Below are 20,727 nucleotides of genomic sequence, written 5' to 3'. Positions count from 1 at the left end.
AGAGAATTAGTATTACCTTCATCAAGAACCAGAGCTTTACCTTGAGACACCTGATTCTGAACCAGCATGGCAGAGACAAATGGAGATGATGAATGGGTCTGCTCAATAGTAGCTTCTTCAACAAGCAATTGAGAGCGAAAATCTTTAAGAGATAACACATTATCTCTGCCTCAAACCATACATCAGAACGTGTTATAATCAGAAGAAAGGCCATTGAGAGCCAAGATCACAATATCATCATCTTCACAATAAACTTCTGCTGCAGAGAGATGATCACGTGCATCTTTGATTCTCTACAGATACTAAGACACCTGTTCTGAACCTTTTTTGATAGTTTGAAGTTCACTCTTCATCTAAAAGATTCTTGCCTTGGTTACTGTAGAAAATCGATCCTGCAATTGAATCCACATATCATGAGAACTGATGCAGCCAATGACATAGGAAATGGCAGTAGAAGAAAGAGTGGCAATAAGTAGCTGCATCAGTGCTCTGTCATGCATTTTCCAAATCTGATGATCATTAGATTCAACACCCTGAATATCGGAATCTGTATCAAATCGACTTGGACATTTGCTGGAACCATCAACAAATCCTAGAATTCCATGACTCTTAAGAAGAATTTTCATTTGAAATTGCCATATGAGATAGTTTGTATCATCAAGCTTCACTGTTATAGCAGTAAAAATTGCAAGAAGCAAAGAAGTGATGGGAGATTGGATAATCTTAAGTTGAGAACTAGTCATCATTGTAGAATACAGGAAGTGAAAGAAGAAAATTGAAGATTGTAATGATTGATGAAGTAATAGAGAAACTAAAGTTTTAAAGAAGAGACTCTGTTAGGCAATATATCAAATAGCTGATAGGCACATCAATAAGTACACAAGAATTGCATGAAGAGAATGAGAATAAAGCTAGAATTCAGAAGTTAATGGCCACAAAATCAAGAATTCCAACGCTCTGATACCATGATAGACAGATAATATTGATATAAAGATTAAATAGAAATGAAGAAAGAATAAAGAGTATAAAGGAAGAAGAACAGAGGTTCTGTTTGTACAAAGAAGCAAAAGACGAAATTCATGCACTATTATATTGTTGTTTTTGCTTAACTGTTTACATTACTATTTCTCACTTTATATATGCAATATTGGAAAATACTACATGGAGAATATGCTTTCTTTTACACTCAATATAATGCTACCAGATTCTCTTTTACTAACAAACACTACTAACAGAATGCTAACAATATTAATTGCTAATCTTCTGACACTTGGCATTATTAGGACCGTTGATATTTTTACAGTGGGAAGGTCCTAGGGAAGTGATTGAGGCATCCTTCAAATCTTTTGCAGCAAACGTGTGAGACTTTTTTTTTTTTTCATTTGGGTAAGTTAGCATGTAAAAGTTGAAATTAGACATTTGAATCATAGGTAGGTGTTGCCTTTTCCTTACCCAAGCAATTAGAAAACCAGAAGCGAGTTAACCGAAAAGAATAATATATATGGAAAGACTTGCAGTTGAGACTGACTTGTAGTTTAGAATGATTAGGTGATGCAACATATCGAATTGATTTTAGGGTTAACAATCAAAATAGGTCCAACTTCATTCATCTCCAATGGATTGAAAATATTTCTTTAGTAAATTGTTGCTCTTACTTGACACTAAACACGTTGAGTTGATATGCTTTAATTAAAATAAAATGAAATATTATTTTAAAACACGTGAAATTCAATTTATAAAGGCTGAGTGTCACAAAAAAAAAAATGATGATGTATTACTAGAATAAGAGTCAAAATTAATATGCTAGTACAAACAAAAACCTAAATTAATCTTTTTAAATGGTATTGTTAGATTGAATCATAAATTTGCAAGTTAATTTCATAAACAAAAAGTCGTTGTGAGAATGGTGAAGATCTTAAGAAATATTCAATCAATTCATTATATATTCCCATTCTTCTTAAGATTAAAAAATAACAATAGAAAATAATATCTTGATAATAATATAGACTCTCTCTTCTTGATTCAAATACAATTGATTATATATATATATATATATGGGATTGAATTCCAAATAATTAATGTTATTTCATTGATCTTCGAAACATTAATCTACGTCAATTTCTTTTGCAAGATTGAACAAACTTCACAAATTAAGGAAGCTTAAGCACGGCAGTTATGATCATATCAAGACAATTGAAGACTTTGCTTAAGATTAATTATTGTATTCGATCCATTGTAATCACTTTTGAGGCATGATGGTATGTATGGAATTTGGGGAAGATGTTCTATAGACGCAAACAAAATGAAGCTTGGAAGGTGACGATGTATAATGAAAAAGTCGCCATGATCAAATTGATAATCACACGCACATTCTAAGTGTGATAATCGAATTAATTTTCCTTAAATGCAATATTATATTCATAGTTTTGCTTGTTCGGTCATCGGCTAAGACACGTCATGAAGCAGCCAGTGCATACATTGATGACGAAGGGGAAGCCAAACTGGTCCCCAAATGATTCATGCAGCTTTGTCCTTTGTTCTCTAGCTTCATTCACCCACAAAGCTATTAAAAATTCGAGGTCCTATCCTCGAAGGTAATTACAATGGTTGGAAACGAGCAATTCAGGTTGGTACGATTTTCTGCTTCCCTCGACCTCTTTATCTGTGGCCTGGAAACGAATCTCTTTCACACGTATAATCATATGCTTAGGCTATTGGAAACTTGAATTCAAATTATAACGAAAGAAAAAACTACCTTTTTTCGGATTCCAAGTTTACACTTTTCTTTTTTTTAGTTTAACGTGGGTGTTCGGGCTAGCTTGCACGCATCTCGACTAATCCCACGGGCCCTGAAGTTAACGACTATGTAAGCCTCCAGTGGTCATCATATGAACAACCACAGGGCTTGAACCTGAAACCACAGAGAAAGTAAACCTATTAATCCCAAATTCTTACCACTGAGGCACTACCTAGATGGTTAGTTTATACTTTGAAACTACAGACACAAACCTATTTATTAGATTCTGAAAATTCATAAAACTGATTGAAAAATAATATTTATAAAGTTGTTAAATTGACCTGTCTATTTAGAAAAAACAAATCAAAACTAACTAGGAAAAATAAGAAATAAATTCAAAAATAATAAGAAAAAATTAAAAACATTTTAGGTCAAATTTTAGCATATCCCTAACCCCGGTGAGCACTAATAGGCAAACCCATAGGAAATACAGCCTATAAAACAAAATTTTAACCCGATTTAATGTAAATCGGTCAAATAAAATATAATGATTGTTTTTATTAAAAAAAAAACTCTTTTGATATGTCTGAACTTCTTTTTAAGTATATCTTTTTTTTTTTATCTAAAGCATAAACATATCCTCTAGATATTTTAGAAATTTCAAACTATAATTAAATTTTCTCCTTCGTATCATGTTGGCCAATAGGCTAAGCTTGCCAGCGTAACCCATAGTCACCAAATTATAAGTACATCAATTTGTCAAGGGCAAAAGCTCATATAAGTTTACTCAGTATATATAATTAATTTATCAAGTAAATATAATTAATTTATCGAATAAATGTCTCAAGTACCAATCTTATCAATTAATTGGATTCGCATATATCTTTCCTTAATTTCTATTCAAATAATTAGAGATAACATTAAACAATACATATGCTTTTCTTCATTTTAAGATGCTAAAATATTAGTTTTCGCCTCCCATTTAGCTTGTGATGTGTAGTATGAATGTTAAAGAATAATATAAATAATATGTTGAGATCTTAACTAAAAATTTAAAATTTTTGGTTGAATTAATTTTTTTAATGTAATGTTAGAGTTTAATGACTAACAATTAGGAGTTTGAATTTCATCACTTTTAATTTTTTCTTCTAATTAATAGCACAAGGTAATGCATGTTTTTGTAAGTTTAAATTCAAAATGTTTTCACTTAAAAGAGTGTGTTAGAAAATAATATAAATTATATCTCGAAGTCTCACCTAATAATTTAAATTTTTTAATTGAAATGGTTTTTTATTATATTTTCATGTCTAATACAAGAGATGGAAATAGAAGAACAAAGATAACATTTCTTTTTATATTCAAAATTGTCCTAAAAATATATCTATTAACACTTTTATTTGTTAATAAACACATGATTTTAGCACATGCACCCTTCAAATCTATCCTAAAAATATATTTATTAACACTATTATCCGTTAATAAACACATGATTTTAACATATGAACCTTTTTTAAGGCCGTTTGTGTCCTGTTTTAGATTGCAGGAAGGTATATATTAGAAGCTATTATATCTCGGAATAATCCTTCAATATTATCGTGGATTATTGCACTGAAACGTTTCCTTTTGAAAATTATACATCGATAACTTTGCCTCAATGACTTTTTCCATCCATGAAGTTGTCTCTTCTCTTGTTGCTAACTTCTGCAAAATCCCAGTTGATGTAATTGATTACTTCTCATGTCATAACTCCTCCCTTAATTCCTGATCAACCTACAATTCTCATTGATTGCCATCCTTCAATTTAATTTTACCCTCTGACCCAATTTGTAAGTTGTCCAACTTGAATCGTGTCAGCTAAGAACTGTGTAGCGATAAGAACAGAAAAACTTGGATCCATCCAAAAATTGTTCCCCGTCCAAGAAACTTCAAATGGTCATATTCGGTTAGTAAAATCTTAGGAATATTTTAAGAACTCCAAAAAAAATCTTGAACGACAGAAGTCTATATAAATACCTCCACATCTCCTTTGGGAGATTGCAAGGATTTAACACTTGAATACATTTGAGTACTAGATATCTCTCAAGCTCTCCGAAAGTTTAAGCTAAACCCTCTGAACTCTATCTTCCACTTCTAGGACTCTTGGTTTCCTCTTTACATTTTTAGCATTTGTTCATCAATATGGCTAGCATGCAAACTCCATCATCACCTCCTCAACCTCCAACACATGTAAACCAAATCACCATTCTTAGCATCGATGGAGGTGGAATAAGAGGCCTTATACCAGGAACTATCCTTGCCTTTTTAGAGTCTGAGCTTCAGGTAGACAAGAAACCGGGCTCTTTTAGCACGTATACTAATGCATGTCAAATAGGCATGCAAGATATTGCATTCTTTTTCATCATCATATATACTAAAACAAAAAAGAAATTAAGTTGAATGCCTGATGTAAGGTTAACACTTACTAGTTTTACATGCATCTGTGTATGTATGTAGAAATGTAATGTTAGTTTATATTTCACACACTCAAAGTTTTATCTCCTGTATGTATCATTGAGTAGTTGCTTTTTGCTCAAATTTACAGAAGCTGGATGGTGCAGATGCTAGGCTTGCGGATTACTTTGATGTTATTTCAGGAACTAGCACTGGCGGCCTCGTGACGGCTATGCTAGCTGCACCGAATAAGCAAAACCGCCCTTTGTTTGCTGCTAAAGACATTAATGACTTCTATCTTGAGAACTGCCCTAACATATTTCCCCAAGACGGGTAATAATTAATCCTCATGATGAATTATTGCATTAAAACTGGTTTTTATTCATCAAGGTACTAATTTAAGTATTGTGTGCTAATAGCTCTCCGTTTGCCTCGGCTGCAAATCTCGTCAAGACATTGAGAGGACCAAAATATGATGGGAATTTCTTGCATAGCATTGTCAAGGAAAAGTTGGGAAATACACCGTTGCACCAGACATTGACAAATATTGTGATCCCAACTTTTGACATCAAGCGCCTCCAGCCAACTATCTTTTCTACCTATCAGGTGAAGAATAACCCATCAACGGATGCCCTTTTGTCCGATATCTGCATTGGAACTTCAGCTGCCCCAACTTATCTCCCTGCCCATTATTTTGAAACCAAAGATCCATCAGGCAAAGTTAGAGAATTCAATCTTATTGATGGTGGTGTGGCAGCAAACAATCCAGTATGTTTATGACTAATTATCAATCTTCAAACACATCTTCAGCTTGTATAACTAAAGAATCTTATACCATTCATTTCTTTTGTAATTTGATCAGACTTTAGTTGCCATCAGTGAAGTTTCAAAAGCAATCAACGGGGAGGGACCTGACTCCTTCCGCATGAACCCAATGGAATATGGCCGATTTCTAGTCCTGTCCCTGGGCACTGGAACAGCAAAATCAGAAGAAAAGTATGATGCAGAAGAAGCAGCTAAATGGGGTCTCTTGGGATGGTTTACTAGTGATCATTCTACTCCATTAGTGGATGTTTTCACACAAGCTAGTGCTGACATGGTTGATTTTCATATTTCCACTGTTTTTCAAGCCCTTAACTGTGAAGAAAATTATCTTCGAATTCAGGTGCTTATTTATCATGCTAATGTTATCCAATATATATATTTATTAATGAAGCAAGGTGGGGAAATCTAACCTTATAATACTTGTGAAAAATCAATGCAGGATGACACATTGACCGGAACGCTTTCATCTGTGGATGTTGCCACGAAAGAGAATTTGGAGAATCTTGTGAAAGTGGGCGAGGAATTGTTGAAGAAGCCAGTTTCAAGGGTGAATTTGGCTACTGGAGTCTTTGAACCTATCAATAAAATGACTAATGAGGAGGCTCTCAGAAAGTATAAATGAGTGAATAATATACTCTTTGTTTCATCTTGATTATTCTTTTATTTATTTATTAAGTTTTTGTTTTGTTGGTGTAGGTTGGCTAAATTACTCTCGAGGGAAAAGCATCTTCGCGAGGCTAAGTCAGCTGTTGGAAATTAAAGCTACCACTCCAAGACATGATTAATAAATAATTTGACTATTCATTTGTTGTTTTATTATTAAAAATTAAATTATTAGACGCAAATAAATTTTGGAAGAAGTAATTTATTACTTTGTAAGATAGTCTTCGAATAAAGATGCTATGCACATATATAGCATCCTAGAATTGTAATATTATGTAATTCAATCAGACTTTAAATGTTTTATTTTTTCCAGGTAAAGCTGATTTTTATTTTGTTCATAGTATTTAATAGTTACCTAGTTTTCTTAGAAAAAAATAGCAATTTTTCATATCAACTTTTGCATATCAAAATCAAGTTTCTTCTCACATGGATTTGTTATAGTTAACGATCTAAGTCATATATTTGAAAAACTAATGCGGGTTAATATTATTTTTATTAGATTTTTTTTCAATTTTATTATTCGATATTGTTTTTTTAATGAGCCTTGTAATTTTTTTTGTCTTTTTTATCTGGTTATTTCATGTCAATTAAATATAAAAAGATAAAATAATTTAACGAGTTAAATCGGGTAGCATGACCCTTTCTACTGGATCGATTTTAAAAAAAATTATAATATTTTTTTTATTTTGTTCTTCAAATTTTTATTTTATCATTCTATATTTAATTGACTAAGAATTAAGATATATTATGTTTTTTCTTGTGAGAAAAATATTTTTTTGTCAAGTTATCGTAATTATTTTTTTATTTGATCTATTTATTATTGTTGGTTTTTTTTTGTAATTTAATTTAAATAAAACCAATTTTTTTTAACCCAGTATATAACTCAAATCATATTTTTTTTTTAAAAAAAAAAGACCATGCTTATAATAACTGAATATCATCTTTATATATATATATATATATAAATAAATGAAGAACCGCGGGAGAACAGTACACAGTTACACAGTATATTATTATTTTCCATGGCTTATTGTTTAAAATAATGTTATAAAATGTCATCCAAGACATTACAAAAATAATTGTGTTCAAACTAAAATACTGCTACTTGTTGGAGTGGATTTTGGTTATGTATAATATAATACTGCTACTTGTTTGAGTGACTTCATTTTGCTTAGATGATTCTGTGTGCGTAAAACTGCATGAATTCATATAAAGTTATCTATCTCTTAATAATTAGCATGATTACTTGTACTAATTTTATTTTCCTGTTTGTTCCTTCGAAGGTGATAGACCATAAACTCAATTAAGAATATTGAGAAGCAGCCAAGGCAAAAACTAGGAGCCTCAGAAGTTAAGACTTTGTTATCCACAGCTGGTGACATGTTCAGCATTGGAAGCAACGACTACTCTCTATAATATAGACATTGCCAGGGGATCTACACAGTTTAATCCCATCGTGGTGGAGTGTATTCTCTGGACTTGGAGTGCATTTCCTATGGATCATAAGGCTTTTTTCATTTAATCCTTTTATTATAAAATTGTCTTGATTTATTTAAGACAATTTTCCCTCCGGGGACTGCCTTATAATTCACTATGAATGAATTGTAGCAGTGTAATGATTTATTTAAGAAGGTTAAAATTTAAAAACAAGAGACTAGAGTGAAAAATACAATAAACTATGATAGTGTTCTTAAAATTAGCATGAAAAGTTAATTTTGATTATCCTACGTCATCTTGGATATGTTTTCTGTTGGTATTATTTTTTTAAAAATAATTTTAATACAAAATTTTATTTTATTTATTTTCAATTTTTTTAATTTGAGAGAGCAGAGAAAGAGATGTGAAATTTCAATGAAAAACAAATTTTTTTCTAGTAATATTTTTATACTTATTTCTAGGATTAGAAACAAAAAATAATAATTTATGTATATAATAGCACGGATCACCTACTACTTTATCCATATCATTGCGGATCACATGCTACTTTTCTAAATTAGGAGGAAATATCTATATTTCCTAAAAACTACTTTTCTCTTTGTGTCTAATAAAAATACAATGAGTTACCTTCTTCATGTCTTTTTAATTACTGATAAATTTGGTGCCAATAAGTATAATATAAAAGTTTAATATTTTTTTTTCTTAAAGAAAGTTTGCAAGAGTAATTCCTTTACTTATTTCAAACTTAGTTTATTTCTACTCAATAACATTTACAATTTATTTTATTGCGAATAAATATATTTAAAGGCAACATCTTATAGCTAGAATTAATTGAGTTATGACCAGATGATGGGCCCAATTGGAAGTTGTTTTTGTTTGCGTAGCCAATTGAGTAATAGGTACTACTTGGGGGACAAATCAGTAAGTATAAGTCAAACAAGCACAGTCTTTGACAATTGATTTTTCTTAAAACCGAGATTTGTCTGAAGAGATGTAACTGCATTGACATGAACGCATGTTTTCCAAAAAACGAAGAACAAAAAGAATTCCAAAGACACACACACATGTATACTAGCATGCCTCATTAACGACAAATTAATAAGAACATACGTATTATATTATATGCGTAAAGGAAGGAATTTTCCTTGCTTGCTCTTGTTCTCGACAGCCATGATCTTGGGGCAATACCATTAGAAAAGCAGAGCTGCCATTAAAAAATTTAGAGTTACGTGGCTAAGTTTGATGGATTTTTTTCATTAATTACTCACCACTTTCCTAGATTTGAACTTTTTTATTTGTTTGAAAGTAAAAGGGTTGAATACATTTGTAGTATTTTAATTTCTTTGGCTTATCATAATACCGAAAAAAGAAAAAAAAACCCTCTAGTTGACTAAGTTGAGTGAATCTATAAACAGTTTAAGTGGTTAAAAGTTGATGGGTTTGTCATAATGCCTAGAAAAGTTTTATTATGTCCTTAAAAGGATAGCTGTGGATTTTTCATGAGAACATTATTACGCAAATATATATAAAGATGAAAGGAGGATGGCAAGGGCATGAAATATATACATGATTGTTTTTATTAAAATTCAGGTATCAAATTAAAAATTCATTTCAATTTTTTATTTAAAAATTTAACTTATTAAATGTGATTTTAATAATAATTTTATATTAAAATCTTGCATGTCAAATTTATATAATCCTCGAGATCCCCTAGTCAAGTTTTCTCAAGTATTTTGGCCTCGACATTAATTCTACAAGTTTCTCCTCGGGATGTGGTTTGAAGGAAGTTCATGATATGCATGAAATTTTATCAGTATTAACGTGACTGGATCATGTAAAGGAAAATTAAAGACTTCGCTGTTTGATTTCCAAATCCAAAAGTTTTGAAATGTTCTTAGCAAATACTATTCCTTGCATAACTCTCTGCTTCAACTTGAGCAATCTTTTGCTAATTGGTCTCTATTCGACGATCAGTTAACATTATCTTCAAAGCACAGCCGGTCTAACTTAGAACTGCCATAAACTTAATTAGAAGAAACAAAAGAAGTACTGGGCACCACGAAACCTCATAGCACAAATTGTGTCATGATGCTAAGAAATTAGCCAAAAATGTGTTGAAGGACAAAAGAAAACACCAAAGAATGCATTAATATACTACTTAAAGACTTCAAAAGTATTTTTGTATCTATCCTAGAAAAGCAATTTAGATTTAATTTCCAACAAAGCAGTCTTCGATTTGATTCTCTACCACCTTTGATACTGTAAGTTAGCGTCTTCTTCTTTAAGACCTAGTTGAGAATAATTGAGAGGCTTAACCTTATGGTTAGTGTCGCACCCGACATCGCGGCGGTCTTAAAAATAAAAAGTATGTCATGGAGAGAATGGATTTTTGGCATTCTATTCTTTAATGGAGAATATTCTTGTTTAAGGAGTCGCCACCTAATATTATGATCACTAGGATCCCTAACTGATCAACAGAGATTTTATGATACGAGACTGATTACGTAAAAAGAAAGATATTATCACCCCTTAAACGTCCTGCCTAAGACAAGCTGCATTGCTAATCTTTATCATTGATAGCTGATATTTGTCATAAAAAGCTCAAGGACAAAATGCATAATATCATATCTAAAACTTTTCCAAACCATGGGGCACATGATCCTTCAAAGCAGATTAGTATATCTGAAACTAATACAAAATTATTCATGAAACCTTATCCAATAAATTAGATTTTCAGTTGATGACATGATATTAAAAAAGTTATAACAAAGTTTTTAATGTTAAAAACACTAAGAACTTATAAAGTATTTAACCTTCTAAACTCTTATTCATTGATATTCCATATGATTTGAATGTTTATGTTGTTTATGGGCTTACGATTGAATATTCTTGGTGTTTTTTATTCTTTATATGCTTGATCCATTTTTCTTAAGAAATATTTTATTTTTATGCTTTTTTATGTTGAATCTATTTTGGTTTTGGGTCCTTGTTTTGGTTTTAATATTAGGAGTAAACTAGAAAATTCTCAAAAATATTTTAAATATTCAACAATTTTAATTAGAAGTATTTTTTTTATCAAAATATACAAATTATGAAAAGCTTTTAGGTGACGTCCAAGAGTGTATCTGCGACATAAAAAAATGGATATGTCACAAAGTTTCATTTCAGTACTTGAAATGTTCAAAAATATTTTTTTAAAAAAAAAATTTGGTTATTTAGGAAGTCTTTTTGGTCCTTGTATTTTTATAAAAATTACAATTTAGTTTTTATGATAAATAACTTTTGCAATCAGATCTCTATATTATTACTTTTCATTTGGATAAATCAGTATGTGAAAATGTAGAAATCACTAAAAAATTTAATAATTTTATCAACAGTAAATTTAATCAGTGTTTACATTAATAGTTTGTTGGCATAATTTAATCAGTGTTTAAATTTTATATATATATATATTGAAAGACTTGCAGTTGAGACTACACGTGAATTGTAGTTTAGAATGATTAGGTGATGCAACTTAGTGGCATGATTGATAGAAATCCCATTGGATTGCAAATATTTATTTATTAGATTGATGCACTTTCTTGTTAATCAAAGCACATTGAAATCGTATGCTATAATTCAAACCCTAAATAATCAATCAAATATCCGACTTCAAAATATATGAATTTCAATTCGTAAAAGGCGACGGTCTCATACAATAGAAAAACTAATATTAAAAAATTAATTGAAGCGACCATGTCTTGCAAAAAGAAATATTCAAAATTAGTTTGGCTTTGGTTATAACCTTTGCAACATCCCATTTTGATGCTGACAGGAGTTGTTTCTTCGAAAATAGTCGCTTGAACTCGTGAATCAAATTGGGGCAAATAACATGTTCAAATCCAACCAGTTGCACTAATGATCTTCATCAACTAACTTATTTAACTTTATGCCAGCAAAATACCTATCATTCTAATTTTAGTGTCTGCTTTCTTTGATTTGAGAATTTGGAATGTTCAATTGTACCCTTGGACCCAATTTGTAAGTGGTCCAACTTGAACCGTGTCAGCTAAGAACTGTTAGTGATAAGTACAGATAAGTTGGATCCATTCAAAATTGTTCCCGGCCCATCCAGGAAACTACAGAATGGTCAAATTTGGGTGACTAAGTATTGGGAATTTGATGAAAATTCCAGACACCATGAAGGGTTAGAGGTCTATAAATACCTCAGCATCCCCCTTTGGCAGATTGCAAGGTTACAACACTTAACTACATTTGAGTATACTAGCGATCTCTCATCAAGCTCCCAGAAAGTTTACGCTAAACCTCTTCAACTTACTAGGTCTCTTGATTCCCTCATTACATTTTCAGCATTTGTTTTTTAATATGGCTAACATGCAAACTCCAAGATCTCCCCTTCAACTTCCAACTCGTGGAAACCAGATCACTGTTCTTAGCATCGATGGAGGTGGAATAAGAGGCATTATACCAGGAACTATCCTTGCCTTTTTAGAGTCTGAGCTACAGGTAGAAAAGAAAACGGGCTCTTTTAACCCATATACTAATGCATGTACCAAATAGACATGCAAGATCTTGCGTGCTTTTGTGTTTTCGGGTTCATGATCATGTATGATAAAAAAAAAAATTAAGTTGAATGCATGACCTAAGTTTAACACTAAATAGTTTTACATGCATCAATGTGTGTATGTATAGAATTGTAATGGTCGTTTAGCTTTTATCTCTTGTTTGTATCACTGATTAGCTTTTCTATTCAAATTTACAGAAGCTGGATAGTGCAGATGCAAGGCTTGCGGATTACTTTGATGTGATTTCAGGGACTAGCACTGGCGGCCTCGTGACGGCTATGCTAGCTGCACCGAATAAACAAAACCGCCCTTTGTTTGCTGCTAAAGACATCAACGACTTCTACCTTGAGAACTGCCCTAAAATATTTCCTCAAGACAGGTGATAATTAATTCTGATGATGAATTATTGCATTACAACTGATTTTTATCCATGAAGATACTAATTTAAGTACTGTCTGCCAACAGCTCTACATTTGCCTCGGCTGCAAATCTGGTAAAGACACTGAGAGGACCAAAGTATGATGGTAAATTCTTGCATAGTGTTGTCAAGGAAAAGTTGGGAGATACATGGTTGCACCAGACATTGACAAATATTGTGATCCCTACTTTTGACATCAAGCGCCTCCAGCCAACTATCTTTTCTAGCTATAATGTAAAGAATAGCCCATCAACGGATGCCCTTTTGTCTGATATCTGCATTGGAACTTCAGCTGCCCCGACTTATCTTCCTGCCCATTATTTTGAAACCAAGGATCCATCTGGCAAAGTTAGAGATTTCAATCTTATTGATGGTGGTGTGGCAGCAAACAATCCAGTATGTTTATGACTTATCAATCTTCAAACACTTCTTGAGGTTCTATTAATAAAGAATCTTATATCGCTCATTTCTTTTGATCAGACTTTAGTTGCCATCAGTGAAGTTTCAAAAGCAATCAATCGGGAGGGACCTGACTCCTACCGCATGAACCCAATGGAATATGGCCGATTTCTAGTCCTGTCCCTGGGCACTGGTACAGCAAAATCAGAAGAAAAGTATGATGCAGAAGAAGCAGCTAAATGGGGTCTCTTGGGTTGGTTGACTAGTGATCATTCTACTCCATTAGTGGATGTTTTCACACAAGCTAGTGCTGACATGGTTGATTTTCATATTTCCACTGTTTTTCAAGCCCTCAACTCGGAGGAAAACTATCTTCGAATTCAGGTGCTTATATATCATGCTAATTCAGGTGCTTAATTATTTGTTCATGAAGCAAGGTGGGGAAATCTAACCTTATAATACGTGTGAAAAATCAATGCAGGATGACACATTGACCGGAACACTTTCATCTGTGGATGTTGCCACGAAAGAGAATTTGGAGAATCTTGTGAAAGTGGGCGAGGAATTGTTGAAGAAGCCAGTTTCAAGGGTGAATTTGGCTACCGGAGTCTTTGAACCTATCAATAAGATGACCAATGAAGAGGCTCTCAGAAAGTATAAATGAATGAACAATACTCTTTGTTTCATCTTGATTATTCTTTTATTTATTTCTCAAGTTTTTGTTTTGTTGGTGTAGGTTGGCTAAATTACTCTCGAGGGAGAAGCGTCTTCGTGAGGCTAAGTCAGCTGTTGGAAATTAAAGCTACCGCTCCAAAATGGATTTGATTAATAAATAACTTGACTATTCATTTATTGTTTTATTAATGAAAATGAAATTATTAGATGCACATAAAAATTGAAGAAGTAATTTTTCACTTTGTAAGATAGTCTTCGAATAAAGATGCTATGCACATAGTATCCAAGATTTGTAATTTTTTTTTATTTTTTTTCTACACATGCAGTGTATTGTTTCATACCTTGAATATATTGAATCATAGAATTCAACCAGACTTTAAATATTTTCGTTTCCCAGCAAAAGCTTATAATCATTTCTTGGATTGATTATGTTAATATTATTTAGTAATTACCTAGTTTTTCTTATAACTATCGCAACTGACATCATGGTAATCTTAAAAAATTTCATTGTAAAAAAATATATATTTAGCATCTTATTATTAAAAAAAAAGATCTAGTTTAAAAAGTCATCATCTAATATTATGGTTACTATAAATCCTAGCTAGTCAATAAAGATTCTATTATATGAGACTGATTGTGCAAAAAAAAAATATCACCTCTTAAACATCGTTACCTGAGGTAGGCTGCATTGTTGGTTTTGTTATAAATTACTAAGGATTTGTTTTATTCAGTTTTTTATGGTCTATTTATAATATTCTTGACTCTGGTGCTAGTGAATATTCGACTATAAATACTTCCAACTCTAGTATTAGTAAATATTATGTAACAAAAAAAGTATGGTATTTCTGACTCTGGTGCTAGTTAATAAATCAGAAAAATTTGGATTGAAAGCAAAAAAACATATTTCTATTATATGTTTTTTTAGAAAAAAAAAACATATATATACTACATACTAGATTCGCATTTCATAGTATAAGTCAACAACCCAAAATACCCAGTAAAGTCTTTTAAAAAAAAGTTGCAATGGGTCCATAAATAAAAAGTCCTTAAATTTTTTGGATTTTTCTGATATCTAGAAAGGTTAATGGAATTATTTTTACTTAAAAAACAATAAATAGTAAAAAAAAGTAAAAACAATTGTGCATGATAACGTGCAAATTTCTCCTCGGGATGCGGTGTTAAGGAAGTTTATTATATGCATGAAATTTTATTAGTATTAACATGACATGATCGCGTAAACCACAGGAATTTTATTTAAAATTTTAACTTATTAAATGTGATTTTAATAATAATTTTATATCAAATTTTATATTTATTTATTGATGCTAAGAAATTAGCCAAAAATGTGCTGAAGGACAAAAGAAAACACCAAATAATGCAATTAATTTACTACTTAAATATTTCGAAAGTATTTTTGTATCTATCCTAGAAAAAGCAATATAGATTTAATTTCCAACAAAGCAGTCTTCGATTTGATTCTCTACCGCCTTTGATACCTTAAGTTAGCGTCTTCTTCTTTGAGACCTCAAATCCTATCCTTCTGAATTCAAAAAGGGCGCCAGGAACAGAGGAGAGGAAGTAGTGTTGATGGAACAGCCCTTCCACACTGTCATCTTCGTCTGCAACTGCAAGCAGCAGGTTCCAGGAACTAGGGTGATTCTCTTTTCTTTAAGAACAGAGGCAAAGAGAAGACGAGGAGATGGAGGAAAGGAAAACAGAGAGAACTGGGGGGGGGGGGGAAGGGAGGAAGACAGAGGAGGCATAGCGAGCAGTACGTGAGAAAAAGAGAGCAGAACAGAGGGAGGGAAAAAGATTTAAAAAAGGCACAGAAAGGAACAGAGAAGGGGGAAGACGAGGAAGATATGAAAACAGGGAGGAGTTTGTTTTAAAACAGGGGAAGAACACCCGTTGGTGGCCATTGTTTTTTTCTTCTCCCTACTGCGAACCGCTGCCATCCTACATCATCACCAGCACTGCCAACGCCATGTCATTCTTCCTCAGCATCTCACCATTTTCTTCCCCCTGCTGCACCACCAGTGAAGAAAAGGAAGAAACTTGTGCCTCTGCACGGACTGGAAAAACAGCAGCAAAACATTGCCCGCCACCGCAGAGAAGAGCCACCGTCCCTCCGCCATTATCATTACCGCTAGCTGCCACTGTCCTCCCAGTTGACAACAGCACCGTGAGAAACAGAGAAGAACAGAGCAGAAGAAAAAAACATAGAGAAGAAGAAGAAAAGCCGACCATCGTCCACAGCCCCAGCGCCACTCCGCCACCGTCAGAGCCACCGCAGGTCAGCCCTCTTCCTCTTCCCTTTCTTCTTCTTCTTCTTCTTCTTCACCCCGGTCTCCACTATCCTGCCAAGGAACAGTGGAGAGTGAATTATAATTCAGTCTCTACTGTTGAGAGCAACTGTTCATGGCAGGGCTAATTTTTGGGCCAGCCCACATAGCTGGGCAGGCCTGGCCCACGTCAAAATAGTTGGGCCGAGTCCAGCCCAATCCAAAAGGAATAATAAAAAAAACATTTTAGAAAATTTGTGATTTTTTCTGTGTATTTCTCTACTAAATTTTGTATTGGTTTGTATTTTTATAGCGTAAAGATACAAATCCGGTATTAAGATGCCCGGTTTTCGTCAAAACATGAAAAAATGAAAAAAATATGTGTTTATGCATACAGCCAACTCTTAAAAATAAAAGAAAAAAATCATATTATATTTTCATACAACAAAGAAAATTTCAAAAATATGTATTAGCATACATTTTGGCTTTAATAACCAGTTTATTAAAGTCATGATAAATAGGTCAATATTTCAAAAATTCCAAAAAAATTATTTTGTTTTTTTTAGTATATGGAGTTACGACCTTATACGGAAAATGTATTTTAGATATTAAATTCTTTTGTTGACGTTAAAATGGTTAGGTTTTACTCGATAAGATAAGGATCTCTTTACCGATGAGAACTTTTCTTAAACTATTAACGGATCAACAACTAAGAAACACGACAAGATCTTAGATTTTATCATACAATAAAACAATGCAGCTTACCTTAGATAGGGCGTATTTAGAGTGCTAATACCTTCTCTTTACGCGACCATTCTTTGTACCCGATCTCTAAGATTAGTTAGGATTCCTAGCGATCAAAATACTAGGCGGCGACTCCCATTCTATTTTTCAATGATAAAAAACAAGAATTTCTTATCTTCTTATATTTACCAAATAGATAGAAGATAATATATTTGAGAGTGGATTTTTTTCACTGCGACGCCGCACCAGTGTAACAACAATTAACTACAAGCGCCAGCTGCTCGGTATTTTTTGCAGCCAAGACTAATTCTTAACTGCTCGCATGATTCCCTAGCAAGGATCATAAACTGATAAAGCTCCTCAAACAGAGTGCCTAAAAATCCACACGAATACTATCGCAAGACAGTCACACAACCAAATCTCTAAAAAAATCGATCTTTAGCATTTAGAAGCTCATGCAATTTTTAAAGGGCTCTGCATTTTCCTATGCAAAACATCCAGACCTGGAAGTTTTTGGAAAGCTGAAACATGCCAGAAAATTTCAAGGAAACTACATAGGCCTTCAAGCACCCATAATCACATCCATGGACCTCAATAGGGATTGCAAGAGAAAAAAATAACCAAAAGCCAAAACAGATGCAGAGTAAATAGATCAAAACAACTGATACAGCCGCCACCAAAAAACATTCAACAAAGATTAGCTAAACTAATTTTCACAGCCATACTCACAATCGTAATAAAAAATTAACAATGAACAAAGATTGCCAAGAGAAAAAAAAATCAAAACCAAGAACAAACAACATAGAGAAAACAACCAAAAAACAATGCAAGAAAGAAACTGGGAGAGCACATAACCACGCTTTTTTAAAAAAAAAAAACTAACCATCTAGTACTCTCTTAAAGAACAAAATTAGACAACTCGACATAATGGGAAAGAAGCTAACAAGGACAGTAGCTATGATAACGATACCAAACATGGCAGCCCATCCTGAAACCAAGTGAAATGGAGTGGTAAGGGTGTGTGGGAAATAAATAAAAAAAGCAAATCACATACTTTACCAAACCTGGCTGCATGAAGACCAAAATGAACAATAAGCGAAGTGGGCAGGTCACCATCAAAGCAAGCAGCTCATAAATACAAGTTGCCCTTATCGCTATTTGTTCCAATTGTAACATGCCTCTTGAGGAGTATCTATCATGGTTATGTTACAAGCAACTCACACACATTAGATTATTAGATGCCATTGTCGATATACTGTTATTTGATAGAACTTCAATTTTGAGAGGGTAAACATCTAGCAAAATGATAGTCACAGTCTCACATATCTGTATGATTACAGCAGCTTTATTCAGTCTTCAGGACATTCAATTTATTTTTGTATTTTTTGGTTGAGCTCTTAAATAACGAGTTGAATCCTACTCATTTTGATCTTTTAGTTGGTTTGTTGATTCTCTTGATTTCTAGTGTTAATGTTCTTACTGCTAATCACAAATTCATATGAAACACAGTAAGATGGTCTGAATCTTTCAATTTCTTTGATGTTCTTTTACAACACTCAACCGCTTAGGTTGGACACCTCAAGAAAATACTAGGGTCGATTTGTTTTTATATTTTGAAAAAATTAATATATTTTCAGATAATTTTGATGTGCTAATATTAAAAATAATTTAAAAAAAATAAAAAAAAAACATTATTTAAATGTATTTGCGAGCAAAACACACTTTAAAAAACAATTATTAACATACTCTCAAACAACCTCTAAATATAGTAGGCAATGCCTATAGAATCTTGCCAACTAATTTAGTTGATAAAACCATTTCCCATCATCTCAAAAGATCAAGAAAAAATTGAAATAAAAATATTAAAAGGTGGATTTCCCCTATCCTGCTAGCTAATTAACTCGCGTTACATTGTAAGTTGGATTAAAATTTATTTTTTAATGTAAAAAAATTATGCAACAAGAAAAACTACAATTGAAAATTTAATATTTACATTTAATAAAATAAATTAATAATTATATGTGCTAATATATATTAAAAAGAGTTATTAACATTAATTAAATACTAAATTGAAAAGTTGAGGAATACATGTAAATTAAAAAATGTGATCTTATGCTGAGAGGAGCCTTTCAAAAGTTTTTTATTTAATTAAATAGCAATAATTTAAATTTAAAGAAAAGTAATAATTTAAATTTTCTTCAAAACCTAGTACAATTCCTCATTTTCTTATTAATATTTCTTATTTCTACAAAAAAAAAAAAAGTTAATCTAGGTCTTCTATTTAATAAAAGTCAAAAGCAATAAAAACAAATATTAAAAAAAATTGGACGATTTAAAATAGAGATAAAAAGGTATCTTTATAATTAAAACTCCTTTATTTTATTAATATGTACAATGTTTTGGTAATTTTTTACCATAATATTTGTTTGTCGGATAACATCTCATCATAATTATAAAAATAAGTTTTAATTAAAAAATAATATTATAATAATTTTGATGTGAATATATTAAAAAAATATGAGAATAACACATTGCTTGTATGTTGCTATGAGGAACTCTTTGACAATATTATTAAACTCAACTTGTCCCAACAAGTTAACTTAGAGACCTTCAACGTATCCCCTTGTCTAGCCCAAGTTTCAAATTAAATCATGTGAGAGTTGTTTTGATTTGACTCGGTTGACTTGACATGTCTAAACGTGACTAGATTAGCCAGGTCAAAATCTAGTTTGATTTAAAAAAATTCAAGATTGTGTTATTGTTTTTAATATTGAGACGATGATATTTTAGATCAACTAGTGTTAGTTTGTGTTAACTTTTAAAACCCTTGACCTAGGTCATGGGCATATTTGAGTTTAATTGGAATCTATTTTTTATTTAATTATACAATAGTAAAAATAGATACCAGTAGGAAAGCCAGTAAAAGACATTTAAGGAAAAAAACCATCATGGAGGACTGTAAAAAAAATCACTGGCTAGTGTTATAAAAAAAATGTTACAATTTTTTTCAAAAGCAAAGTAAAAATTGAATTGTATTTAATAAAATAATATCTCAAATGTATTTTTAATTAATTTATTTAAATGAATTTCAATGAAAAAATAAGAATATATGTATATAAAGGCAAAAAAAAAAGCTGAAAGCTTGTGTGTGGTTGGCCCAACATGCTTGACCCGTTAATAAAAAGCCTAGGCCTGCATGCTTTAGCCTTCTACTTTTTCTTTTTCTTTTTTTCAAATGGATAAACGACTCATCATCTTATTATTACTTTTAAAGAAAATAGATTACATGTCATCTATAATAACAAATAATACGTTGTTTATTAGTTGTATTCTAGCTATATCAGGTGGCCGAAAAATAGTTGAAAAGTCGTGTCCCAACTCATTGGACCTAAAACACTCATGTTTAACCCCCTTTTTTTACCTAAAAACATCTAAGAAATACCTCATAAACCTTAGTAAACTTATATATAACCTTAAAAGAACATTTAATTAGTCAAAAAACCGAATAAAAAAATTCTTGACCTACGATCTATTTTTTCTAATAAAATAAGT

At 31.9% G+C, this 20,727-nt stretch overlaps 2 protein-coding genes across 2 annotated transcripts; both read left to right on the top strand.

The window, feature by feature from the left end:
* The first annotated feature begins 4,924 nt into the window (after positions 1 to 4,924).
* Positions 4,925 to 6,752, top strand: LOC133697326 (patatin-like protein 2). The gene is made up of 6 exons (XM_062119799.1): positions 4,925 to 5,056; positions 5,319 to 5,500; positions 5,587 to 5,935; positions 6,030 to 6,332; positions 6,432 to 6,604; positions 6,689 to 6,752. Exons 1-6 carry the CDS (start codon positions 4,925 to 4,927, stop codon positions 6,750 to 6,752), a joined length of 1,203 nt encoding a protein of 400 aa, XP_061975783.1.
* A 5,584-nt stretch (positions 6,753 to 12,336) lies between these two features.
* LOC133695936 (patatin-like protein 2) lies at positions 12,337 to 14,531 on the top strand. The gene is made up of 6 exons (XM_062117915.1): positions 12,337 to 12,598; positions 12,855 to 13,036; positions 13,123 to 13,471; positions 13,556 to 13,858; positions 13,956 to 14,128; positions 14,211 to 14,531. The coding sequence occupies exons 1-6, from the start codon at positions 12,458 to 12,460 to the stop codon at positions 14,272 to 14,274; spliced, it is 1,212 nt and encodes a 403-aa protein (XP_061973899.1). The 5' UTR covers positions 12,337 to 12,457; the 3' UTR covers positions 14,275 to 14,531.
* The last annotated feature ends 6,196 nt before the right edge of the window (positions 14,532 to 20,727 follow it).

This window comes from Populus nigra, chromosome 6 (genome assembly GCF_951802175.1).
Source record: "Populus nigra chromosome 6, ddPopNigr1.1, whole genome shotgun sequence".
Taxonomy (NCBI): domain Eukaryota; kingdom Viridiplantae; phylum Streptophyta; class Magnoliopsida; order Malpighiales; family Salicaceae; genus Populus; species Populus nigra.
Note: the sequence above shows the minus strand (reverse complement) of the source record. Positions and strands in the feature narration are given on the sequence as shown.

Excerpts from the sequence above, each read along its gene's own strand:
- LOC133697326 (XM_062119799.1), top strand. The coding sequence starts at position 4,925 with ATGCAAACTCCATCATCACCTCCTCAACCTCCAACACATGTAAACCAA. Across the intron at positions 6,333-6,431 it reads AAAATTATCTTCGAATTCAG|GATGACACATTGACCGGAAC; the intron begins GTGCTTATTTAT and ends AAATCAATGCAG. Across the intron at positions 6,605-6,688 it reads AATGAGGAGGCTCTCAGAAA|GTTGGCTAAATTACTCTCGA; the intron begins GTATAAATGAGT and ends TTGTTGGTGTAG.
- LOC133695936 (XM_062117915.1), top strand. The coding sequence starts at position 12,458 with ATGGCTAACATGCAAACTCCAAGATCTCCCCTTCAACTTCCAACTCGT. Across the intron at positions 13,859-13,955 it reads AAAACTATCTTCGAATTCAG|GATGACACATTGACCGGAAC; the intron begins GTGCTTATATAT and ends AAATCAATGCAG. Across the intron at positions 14,129-14,210 it reads AATGAAGAGGCTCTCAGAAA|GTTGGCTAAATTACTCTCGA; the intron begins GTATAAATGAAT and ends TTGTTGGTGTAG.